Source organism: Heloderma suspectum, chromosome 2, assembly GCF_057233095.1.
Source record: "Heloderma suspectum isolate Gila_16-S chromosome 2, 16-S_ref, whole genome shotgun sequence".
Taxonomy (NCBI): domain Eukaryota; kingdom Metazoa; phylum Chordata; class Lepidosauria; order Squamata; family Helodermatidae; genus Heloderma; species Heloderma suspectum.
This window is the reverse complement of record NC_139459.1, coordinates 168,506,728-168,518,880: the sequence shown is the minus strand read 5'-3', so window position 1 is coordinate 168,518,880 and position 12,153 is coordinate 168,506,728. Positions and strand designations below refer to the sequence as shown.

At 46.0% G+C, this 12,153-nt stretch overlaps 1 protein-coding gene across 1 annotated transcript in view; it reads left to right on the top strand.

The window, feature by feature from the left end:
• LOC146353171 (A.superbus venom factor 1-like) overlaps positions 1–12,153 on the top strand; it is a 131,629-nt gene that overhangs the window by 15,376 nt on the left and 104,100 nt on the right. The window contains exons 8-14 of the mRNA XM_084835878.1: positions 5,778–5,880; positions 5,988–6,108; positions 8,256–8,371; positions 8,520–8,678; positions 9,198–9,398; positions 11,071–11,265; positions 11,951–12,112. Of these exons, the coding sequence (XP_084692004.1) occupies positions 5,778–5,880; positions 5,988–6,108; positions 8,256–8,371; positions 8,520–8,678; positions 9,198–9,398; positions 11,071–11,265; positions 11,951–12,112 (1,057 nt within the window). The remainder of the gene's footprint in view (positions 1–5,777; positions 5,881–5,987; positions 6,109–8,255; positions 8,372–8,519; positions 8,679–9,197; positions 9,399–11,070; positions 11,266–11,950; positions 12,113–12,153) is intronic.

The window sequence follows — 12,153 nt, the reverse complement described above, 5'->3', positions numbered from 1 at the left end:
AGCGGTAGGGTTAATTTTTTATTAGTGTGTTTGGTTATCCTTCATAAGTGGGAGTCCCTCCCTTATCTTCCCTGCAGTTTTTTTTACTCCCTTACTTCGGCCATTGCCATTAAAAAAGAAAGGTGAGGAGAGCTTGTCCTGGCCCTGAAAGCTAAACAGCCATGTATAAAGGGAAGTGCTAGAAGTCCCGTCGCTTCACCCGCATGAGCAGTGGAACCAAGATATTTACCCCAGAGCACTCTATCACTCTATCCACTCCAAGGGGGTGTCTCCACGAGTGATTTACTGCGTGTGGAGATCGTTAGGGATATATGACACCATGGCCATCCAGCAGCCACCCTGGAGTTTATCATAGAAAAACCGGATTTCTTGAGACTGCTTAAAGTCCGATTCTTTTCCTTAAGTCAGGTTCTCCGTGGCATAGTTGCTGTGTGCCCCAACCCCTGCATTGACCTCGGGTATGCTAGCCCTGCCCAGGGGTGTGCCTTCCACCGTGACTCCGGTCAAGGGGTGTTTCCCAGCACAGTGTCTACTCAGAAGTAACTCCCATTGTGCTCAATGAGGCTTGTCCCCTGAATGTGCACATCAGAATTTACAGAGACCCCCCTCAATTGAAATGGCACAGTTTAAAGCACAAATTCTCTGAAGGCTGTAAAGCATGATCTAGAGGCTCCGATTCTCCATTGTTTGGTTTATTGCCTTAGGAAGTAACTACTTCACACCTTCATTATAGGGATCCTGCACAACATCAGGTTAGGAAGGGGGCTGGTTTCCCATCCCTGTGTCCCCCACCCATCTTTCCCAGCACACACATATGTGTGTCTACTCGGAAGTAACTCCTATTGAGCTCAATGAGGCTTGTTCCTGAAATGCAGGTGCATCTGGAGCTTCAGGGGAAAGGAGAAAGGGGGGGAGCCTGGGGGGGAGCATCTCTTATTGGTTGAGCAGCCCCTGCCAGTCAGATGACATTCACTCCAACCCCTACCCCCACCCAGAAGTATGTTCTGTGAAGCTATTTTTACTGGTGCGGAGCACTCGCTCAGCCACTTTCTAACTCTCAAAGGATCTATGAGAGGAGCATCTGAATTAACAGGGGGAGAAGGAACTTGGAGCTGGGCAGAGATTGTGTGTTTTCATGAAGAGGTTATAAAGGGAACTGTGCCATGCCTGGCAAGCAATTGGCTCGCAGTTCCCATAGACTCAAGAGAAAAGGGGGAAGGTATTCTAATGCTGCCGCCTCCTCATCTGATTATAACATATCCTTGGGAAAGAGAGCAAGAAGGGGTAAAACGCAGCATGGTCATAAGCATTCTGCCATGGTGTTAGGAGACTTCACAGTAAGGAAAAGACTCCTGCTGTTTCTAGTAACATTCAGGGCTTCTTCACATGGAGCTTTTATCCTGCTATTGAGATTGCTCGCTCATGTTTGCGGGTCTTTTTCATGATGTTGTCAATCTCCAGGGCACATCCAGAGGTATTTCCTGGTTATTCCATCTCATAAAGTTCCAGAAATAATGAACTATCTTTTAAAGTCAGAATGTTGCGCTATTAAAACAGCCACTAGATAGCACTTTTCATTGAGTTCTATGAAACCTTGAAAATTAAAAGCTTCCCCTCTCAGCTATCATATGGTCACTGTCTGGGAGCTCTCTGTAAACACGGAAAGGCTCCACAACGGGAGGACTGCAGGTTTTTTCTTTAATGTAAAGGCAGCTTCACACTGGGAAAGCCATTGCTTCAGTGTCTCACCAGATCAGTGGTATTAATCACAAACAGTCTGAGAGGCATTCCCTGCTGGCATCACAGATGCATGGAACTCTACCCCCAAGCAGTGGGAGAGGGGAGTTAGAATCTGATTTAGAGGTGATTTCTCAAGCAGATTCAGAGAGAGAGGAAGGGGAGTTCTCAGAAGAGGATATTCCAGAAACTGCCCCATCCCAGTGGTGGCTCTTTCCAGTAGAGGCTTTCCCATCATAATCAGCAAGGCAATAAATACCTTGAAACTAAAAATTCCTCCGGTTCAGCTAGCAAGACCTGCTACGACTGAAGAGTAGTTGGAAAGAGATGTAGAGGTTTTTTCAAGGGAGGGTCCCTCGGTGCTCATTGTTCCCTTCTCTCCTATGTTTTCCAAAATACTTAACAATGAGGGGAAGATCCAGAGAAAGTTAGAACTTCCCATAAACTTCATAAAAGAATATACATGATGCCACCACAAGTTATGGAATCCCTTCAAGTACCAACAGCAGATGTACCTGTGGTGGCACTTCCCTCCAAAACCATATTTCATAGGGAGTGAGGTGAGTCACTGTCTGATGCAGGGGATCACAAGAATGACAAGACTTAAAGTGTCTCCATGAAGTGATGGCCTTGGGCATTAGGGCAGCAGCAGCTAATTCAGTGGTGGCATGAGCCTCAGTTGGCCAGGTATCTTCTATCTGAAGTACCCTCTACTGAGAAACATCTTACAGAGGGGCTCAATAAAATAGCTTGGGCAGCAGAATTTCTGGCTGATTCTTCAATGGATGGCATTCTATACTCTGCAAGACCCATGGCCTCAGGAGTGGCGGTCTGCCATATTCTCTAGCTTAGACAATGGGAGGTCGATGGTCTGTCTAAAGCTGATTTATTGACTATTCCTTTTAAAGGAGGCAAGTTATTTGGAGAGTCTCTTGAATGAGTTCTGGTTGAGAATAAGGAGAAAAGAAAGCCTCACCCTCTGCTCTTCAAAAGCATGACAGTAAGCAGAGGAAAAGAACCAATCAGCCCTTTCGTTCCAGGCCTTTTACTATCCCTCATCAATACCGCAGGACCTTCAACAGCTCCTGGGCTGGTCGCAGAAAGCATCAGGGCAAGTCCACCTCATCCTGACACTATCGACGGTCCAGTGGGAGGCAGGCTTTGGTTGTTCAGTATAACCTGGCGGCTCTCGACATCAGACAAGTGGATACTGGAAACAATACAGCAGCCTTAGAATTCAGATCACTCCAGACAGATCTAAGTATGCTGTCACCAAGGTCACACAATCCGCTGAAGCTGAAGCACCAAAGGATCATGGACACCATAAGTCATCTTCCCACCATCGAATCCATACCTTCCCCAGAAAGGGACTCAAGACATGTTTCCAGTCTTCTTTACTGTTCCAAAGAGGAATGGACAATGGAGAGCCATTTTAGTTGTTCAGAGAAAGTTCAAAATGGGGGCACTTAAGTCAAGCTCAACAGCTCTTCAGCCTGGAGACTTCATGGCATCCATCAACATTATGGAATCATAGCTACATATTCCAATATGACCTGCTTATCACTGCTGCTTTCGTGTTGCCTACAGTGCACTCCAGTACCAATACAATGCCTTGCCTTTCATTCTCTCCTCTGCCTCTCAGGTGTTTTACCAAAGTCATGATCACCTTGGTGGACAGAGGAATACGTATTTACTCATATTTGGATGATCTATTGATCAGATCATGCTCACTCTTGAGTGCAGACAGGGATATCAAGGAGACCATTATCTGCCTGAGAGAATCATCGAATCATAGAATAGTAGGGTTGGAAGGCGCCTACAAGACCATCGAGTCCAACCCCCTGCTCAATGCAGGAATCCAAGTCAGAGCATCCCTGACAGATGGCTGTCCAGCCTCGTCTTGAACGCCTCCAGTGTGGGAGAGCCCACCACCTCCTTAGGTCATGGGTTCCATTGTCGTATTGCTCTAACCATCAGGAAGTTTCTCCTGATGTTCAGCCGGAATCTGGCTTTCTGTAACTTGAGCCTATTATTCCATGTCCTGCATACTGGGATGATCGAGAAAAGATCCTGGCCTTCCTCTCTGGGACAACCTTTCAAGTACTTGAAGAGTGCTTCCCATACAGTGCCTGCAACATCTAGGAGTCCTCCTAGACAGAGAAAGAGAGAATGTTCCTTTCTCAAGACCAAGTGCACAACATCGTAGACGTCTCAGTCAAGCCGTCTCTATGCCTCAGCCTATGCTTTTGAGCCTAGCTCGGCTGCAGGGTCCAATGACAATATCTACAGACTCTGTGCCATGGGCGAGATTCCATTTCTGGAGTATGCTGAAATATCAGGCCTAGATGTTGGGTAAGAGTCCCACGAAGGTGAAGCTGCCGTCAGTAGTTTTGAATTCTCTGAAATGGTGGTTAAGTCTGCAGCACCTGAACCAAGGCTGTCCCCTCAGAGATCCTGTCTGGATAGAAATAGCAACAGATGCCAGTATTTCAGGCTGGTGAGCACGTTGCCTTTCAAATACTGCCCAGGGCATGTGGTCAGAAGAGGAAGCATTGCATCCCATCAGTTGACTAGAGCTGAGGGCAATCAGGCTAGCACTGTTATCTTTTACAGATCTGATTCATTTCCAGCATGCTCTTGTTCATTCCCAGCGGGATCCAGTGTGCCCCTGGAAACTGAGAGGTGGCAACTCCTGGGGAAGGCCTTTCAGAGGAGTGGTGGCATCTACTCTGGAGACAAGCAGTAGCACTAGAAAGTATCCTGAAGGTTAGCAGTATTGCTTCCATATCCTGTAGTCCCCAGGTCAAGAGGTTTGTACGAGGAGCAGTCGTCATCTCTCCACCGGTACTCCACAGGTCTCTAACCTGGGCCCCTTCCCTGGTGCTGAAGGCCCTCACTAGTCCTCCTTTTGAGCCTTTTCACTCAATCCTGATTGAAGAATGGATCTGGAAAATGTTTGTTCTTGTTGTATTTACATCTGTCAGGAGAGTAGGTGAGGCAGGGGCCCTGTCTGTTCGTCAGGATCTATGCTCCTTCCAGCCAAATAGGGTGGTATTAAGGACAGACCCAGGGTTCATCCCTAAGGTGAATTCCTTATTCCATAGGAGCTAGGAAATCATCCTACCTGATTTTTACCCTAATCCTACTCATCCTAAAGAGAAACAGCAGCATAAACTAGATGTGTGTAGAGCTCTGCGGATTTAACTTTAACACACGCAGAATGTCTGATTCCATCTTTGTCTCCTATCAGAAGGGGGACCAGGGAAGGAAAGTTTCTAGATCCACCATTAGTAGGTGGGTAAAGGAGTGCATTGCTTTAGCTTGCTCAGCTCAGGCCAAGTTTCCCCCCTTAGGAATTACTGCTCACTTGGTGCTCAGCCTGGCAACCCCTGCAGCACTACAGTCTCAGGCTGCTGGGTGGCCACATGAGCTCCCTCCATGTCCATATGCCTCTGTAAAATTGGTAAGTATGCTCCTGCTGAAGCTTGGCTTGGCCGCAGGGTCCTGCAGCAAGTTCTGTAGTATATGGAGTTGACCGATCCATTAAAGGACACTGCTTTGGGACATCCCTTTCCTGTCTGCTTTGCTCCCTCGCTCATCGAGAATGGGAAGTTGGACTTACTGTGAAGTGGTGTTCTGGTCAGCGAGGGATGGAGCAGGCAGCCCCACCTGGGTTTGTTATGCAAACAGTGTTGGTTACAAGGGGTATGTTTGTGTTTGCACAGTGCTCCACTGTCCTCTATTTTTTTCTCTCTTCTTCAAAGTTGTTGGTTAGTTTTCTCAGTTAAAGTTGGACAGGTTTTTTACTAAGCTGAGGCAAACCTGACAACTGAGAGGGGTTCCTCCCCTTCCAGGTGGCAAGAAGTCTGTTTGGCCCTGCCTTCCACGGAGGTGGGAGATAACCCTTTCCTGCCTGCTCCATCCCTTGTTGACTACTTCATGGTAAGTCCAACTTTCCATTCCCTCTCATGCTCATTCTGCTAACTGGCTCTGAGGCTCTTCCAAGGCCTTTCTTTTTGTAATCTCATTTGTCCTTCCAGGTTCCTCTATGGGGAGAGGTTAGATGGTGTGGCCTTTGTCCTCTTTGGAGTGAAAATAGATAATGAAAAAAAGAATATTCCAGACTCACTGCAGAGAATTCAGGTATGATGAGTCATGGGTGTATAGGCATTTGCCTCTAAGTGCATATGCATGTGTGTGAGCGAGGCCCAGTACAGGTGGGATGACAAAACCATTCTTTTTCTTTTCAGATTAGCAATGGGGCTGGGGAAGCCGTCCTATCAAGAGCCATGCTACAGTCCCGCTTTCGCGACCTGAACGAGCTCGTTGGGCACTCTCTCTACGTCTCTGTAACAGTGATGACGGAATCTGGTGAGCAGTGGTTTTAACTCCAGAGGAAATAGCAAGTGCTTCATTCATGAAAGATGGAATATGAATTACTTGTTCTCAGCATCTCCCTAATCTCACCAGCTCCATTGCAAACCTGGATCACCTAACTCATAGTGCATCACCATGCTTGACTGTGTAATGCGGCCTTTCAAAGCAATGGAATCCTTGGGTACCAGCTGGAAATGATCGTGACATGGGGCAGATATTCTGCAGGTATCTGTCTCAAATACACAGGGCAAGATCCCTGTGTATTTGAGATCCCAACAGGGGTTGTACTCGGTGGTCTTATAGGTCCCTTCCAACCCCACTATTCTATGATTTTGTGATTCTATGAAAGTTCATTTCATCAATTCACCAATTAATTGTATTATATGCTACCTTTTTGCCAACCCACTCAAAGTGGTTTACAGTATGTAACAATTGCTTACAATGTAATAGACACAATACAAATGAAAAAAGTACCCAGGGGAGGGAATAGAGGCAGGAGAACACACTGGAAGGAATCATGATTAGTGTACATTTGACCATAAATCTGAAAGAACTCCAGATTTGCCCTTGAGCTGCTTACTTAATCCATGCCTTTTGTTCCTCTAGACTAGGGATCAGCAAGTGGCTAAATACACTCCCCTGGGGGATAATGCCTGCCTCCCCTCTCTCCTTGACAACCTGTCCTGGAGGCAGAAGAGATGTGGGCCCCTAGCACAGAATTTTCAGGCAGAGCACTTCAGAAGATGGGGGTTGAAGTGATAGCTCACCACCCTTCACTCACTTCTCGAAATGGCCCACCAGGAGAGGGTGTTGCTGAGCAAAGCTCTCGGCCGTATCTGTTTAGACTCTTAAATACTTTTCCTATGAGCTTCCCCTACAAAGAGAGCCATCATTTCTTCCAGCATAACTCCCAACATAATGGCCACTAAGTCATGGTTCATAAGCGTGTTGTTTTATTCTACAATATCCTAATGCAGAAACAATGAATTTTTTAAAGTAAAAACCTGAGCCAGCTCCTGGCGGTGGCAGGGATATATGACTATAGGATTTAGAAAAGCTGATAACCACAATGAATTAGGAGGTCTTTTTACTTGTTACCAAACTTTTTTTCCATTTCTTTTTCAAAACTTTTATCAGCAGCCATGACAACTAAAAATGTCCTTCCTAAAAAGATGTCTGAAATTCACAGGGTTCCAAGTAAGAACAGAAGAAGAGCCCTGCTGGATCAGACCAAGGGTCCATCTAGTCCAGCATTCTGTTCACACAGTGGCCAACCAGCTGCGCACGGGAAACCCATGAGCAGGACATGAAAGCAACAGCACCCTCCCACTCTGGGACACACCACACCCCCCGTGGGACACACCACGGTTTTCCAATTGAGTGACCATGTTTTGCTTGCACTTCTTGCTTCCAGAGTTGCCACTACACAGGTGGCCAACCTTGGCTCAACATCATGAGCCAAGCCTTTCTTTAAAGAACAGGCACGATCCAAAGCTCCACTGGGCTCCAATGAACACACTTATGCCTGGAGGGGCTGACCTGTTTTTCATTTTTTTCTTTTTCGTTTAGTATGTCGGGGAATGCTCCAACTTGCACAAAGCAGGGAAGCCTAGCTGCACACATGGAACATTTCACAATTCACAGAATAAAAGGGGGCATCTGTGCACGCATGCCTCAGGGCCCCATGCAGCTACTGCAGGGGCAAAACTGTGTTCCTAGGAAATCTGAGGGTTCCTCAGAGGTGGACAAATTACTAGAAAGACACTTTATCAACCATTATTCCATTGTCTCCTGCGACATGTAACCACAGGGCAGCATAAAGTGCATTCTGTGGTGTCCGGGACAGTATGCAGGGGCCCAACCAGTGTGGCTGCTGTCTTACACAAACTGGGTGCACATATTGGGCCATGTCTCACTACGACTATATACTGTGCAGGGATTCTATGGCCTGGCCAATGCCCAGGGATTCTTCAGTAGCTAAACTGATGTAAAAGGATTCCGATAGGAAGTGTGAAAAAAGGGAACTGCTGGATCCGGAGTAAATGAAACTGCCTGGCTGTAAAATCATCCCTCCCCCTTCCCCCTCCCGCAACCTCATTTCATACTCATTCTTACCCACAGCCCCTTTCTTCTTTCTGCAGGCAGTGACATGGTGGTGACTGAGCAAACTGGCATCAGGATTGTGACAACTCCCTATGAGATCCACTTCACAAAGACCTCCAGGCACTTCAAGCCAGGGATGCCCTATGAACTGATGGTAATATTCATCACTTTTCCTCTTATGGCTCAGGCTTGCTTGTGCTATTTTAAATCCACTTACAAAATAGCAGTGGAAATCTCCTTTATCCACTGATATTACAAATGCAATGGGAAAAGTTATTCAGTCTCATCTCTTTTTGTCTCAGGTGTATGTCACCAACCCTGATGGCTCTCCAGCTTCTGATGTCCCTCTGGAAGCAAAACTCTCAGATCCTAAAAACAGTGATACTGCAACTACCCGGAGTGATGGGACTGCCAAAATGAACCTGAACATGCCGCACGGCCCACAAACACAAACCATTCTTGTGAGTCACCCTACAGTTCTGTTGTGATGCAGTGTGGTGAATGCCAGTTATCTTCTACACAAAGCCAATGTTTACTTGGGGGGGATTAAGGGTTTAGTTAGTTACACTACAGGCTGCCACTCATGAGCTATTTAGACTGTTTTCATGTGTGAGAGTTAAATTAGCTTGCACTTAAATCAGTCTACAATATGAATATGAAGCTTCAGCCAACCGTGGCAGAAAGACTGAGAAGTCCCATCATTTTATTTTCATCCAGACGTACTGGAGAAGGTTCTGCCATCCTTATAAATGCATTGATGCAAAGTGCAGGCACTGGTGTCAAGCAGTGATACAGGGCACATCACAGAGGAACCTAGTAGATCTTCATTGTCCCATTATATGAGCCAGTTCTACCCTTCCCTTGGATGTTTTCTTTTGTCAACATTGCGTGGCATGGAGCTTCTGCTTATCCCTTTGTGCTGAAGTTAAAAAGATTCATGATCACTTCAAGATTTGGTTAACACTTCTCTCCCTCTCTAGGTAAAAACCAACCATGAAATACTCCCAAATGAACGACAGGCCCAAAAGTCAATAGTAGCTACAGCCTACCAACCCCAGCAGGGAAGTGACAACTATCTTCATATAGCGACCTCAGGTACAGAGGTCAAAGCTGGAGATCAGTTACGTATCACTTTCGTCACGACCAACCGTCTTGCAGCAACCCAGTATTTCACCTACATAGTAAGTACTGGCATCCTAGAAGGATGGAAATCCATTCACTTTTTAATCTTCACAATATATGAAAGGACGATTGGTAGCTGACAATCAGTTATTGTTGGAAAACTCGTGATTGTAGGCAGAAACCATGCCATAAGAGAAACCTCAAACCTCACCCTTAGAGAGAATGTATAATGTAGTGGCAGTGGGCTGAACTACACATTACACTGACTGGAGGCATGGATAACATTAGCCTGGCAGTTCTTTCTTCATTGCAAAGTACCCTTGGGCATCCTTAATTTTCCAAATTAGAAAAAGAGAGAGGCAAATTTCAAAAGGTGCAAAAGGCAAAGTGTGTTCTATTTGTGAAAGCACTCCAATTTACAGTTGTTACCCTGGGTGTCTTTTGATTTGGTGCTGCCCTACCCCTATTTTTCTTCTTGAGAGCAGCTTCTTTCCTGAAACTCCCTTACCTGTTGGTGTTCCAGAGACCTCCTTTCCAGTACTCCACCTTCAAGCAGGCCTTGAGGGGTTGCACCTGCTGTTGGGCCATAGAGACAGATTGGGGATGCTGCTGGTGTACTGCCCACCCTGCTGCCCACTAAGCTAGATGTGCAGTGTCTCAGTGACCCTAACTTTTAAATATTACTCTTAGGTAAGTGTGTGGGGGCCTGATCCAAATCAGGACCACCCCATGTGAGATGGGGGGGATTACACCTTCCCACTCAGTTGCTTCCCTCCTAAATTTGCCCCTACCCCGCGTGGGCTAAAGAAAAGAAACTTCATTGGCACCTATGGAGTTTGTTTAGCCCTCTGAAATGGGGGGAAATTTAGAGGGGAAAGCGGCTGGGTGGCATAACCTCCCCCATTTTGCACGCAGTGGTCTGGATCAGCCCCTTGCATGCTTACACAAGGCTAAAACAAAAAAAGTTTGGGTCACTGAGATGCTACACATTTAATGTACCATCTGCTTTAGCCTTCAGACTCTCCTCTACCTGCAGCATAGGGATAATGAGGGCTTCTTCACGTGGGGCTTTTATCCTGCTATTGAGTTTGCAGGTCCTGTACGTGACGCTGTCCTCCTCCAGGGCACCTCCCAGTCTTTGTGAGCTCTGTTGTGTTGTTTTTCACGATGACAAAAGTCTGGCACTTCCAACTATGGAATCGTGGTAACTCTATGGTGTACTGATTAAAGGCGCTTTATTGCAAATAATACAACAGCGCCATCTAGTGGCTTTGTAATGAAACACTAGAACTTCCTGAGATGTCTCGGTTTTTTGAGAAGCCATGTGGAAAGGAGCCGATCTAATCCCACAAAGAATCCAGAAGCAGAAGCCCTGGTAAACTGTGAGATTTTTAGCCTTGTGTGATGAAGCCCCGAATTTGTGTAATTCCCTTTCTGTAGCAGAGGCACTAGTTCAAGTTTTTTTTGGGGGGGGGCAGGGAGAAATTCTCAGCAAACTTTAAAGGCCTGTTCTTGGAGATATCGAAGCTTAAAGTGTAAAAATACATTTTTTAAATAACTCACAATAATTTATAATCAGTGTTACTAACATAGGCGGAAAGGTAGCTCATGGTGTGTTCCTATCTCTTACTAACAAGTTCTTAGTTACTTACCAGTTCTTGGTTCGAATCAATCCATGCTTGTTAATCCCCTACATCTTAAACCATCAGTGTGTTTCTTGTTCACCATCAGATCATGAATAAAGGGAAGATACTTAAAGCTGGGAGACAGCCCAGGACCACTGGTCAAAATATGGTGACCATGTCTCTGTACATCACCCCAGATTTCATCCCTTCCTTCCGGATTGTGGCTTACTATCAAGTAGGGAACAGTGAGATTGTGGCTGACTCTGTCTGGGTGGATGTGAAAGATACCTGCATGGGCAAGGTAGGTCGTTTCTCCCACTTCGTACCTCACAGTCCTTTCAGTGAGCCAAGACAGAGTTGTGTTCCCAGCTCTGCATTTTTGTGAGCTCTCTGATGTTGCTCGTCCCATGAAAAATGCTACAAAAATGTGAGTATTAGGGGAAAGTGTGCACAAAATGCATATATTTAAACAAAGTACTCACAAAACAGCATTTCAGCCATATAAAGTACTTGGGAAAATGCATACATTTCAAACGCATACATTAATGCATGCATTACAAAAAATGGAAACAAAAAAGTACGGTTCAAAAAAATGAAATAATCGCAGCTCATGCAGAAACAGGCTAAAACAAGCTTGAACTCAAAAAACTGACAAAACTGAGACCAAGACTGAGATCCCCATCCATCGCTACTTATGCAGGCAGGAGCACTAGAGTTCTTCACGTTTCAGACCTCTGAAGGGTCTCTAGGTATTACCTGAGGGCCAAACTAGACATGATGTCATTCACATCCTCGGCACTTGTGTGGCTGGGTTTTAAAAACACAAATAGCATGTGCAAGGGGTGGCAAACTGGACTGGGACAGTGGCATGCGGGGGGTGGGCAGGCTTAATTCTCTCTCTCCTTCTTGGTCCAGATCCAGATTGGAGGGCCCTGCACCTGCTATTTGCAACCAGCTGACCCTTGTTCTCGCCTTTGTTCAAACAGTTGGTTGTGGATGGGGCCACTGAAGCAGACAATCGGATTCACCAGCCAAGAGACATGATGAATATTAAATTGACAGGAGATGCAAATGCCCAAGTCGGTCTTGTGGCTGTGGACAAAGGAGTCTATGTCCTAAACCAGAAGTACAGGTTTACCCAAAATAAGGTGAGTTGGGAAATTCCTTAATATAGGTACTCCAAGTGTTG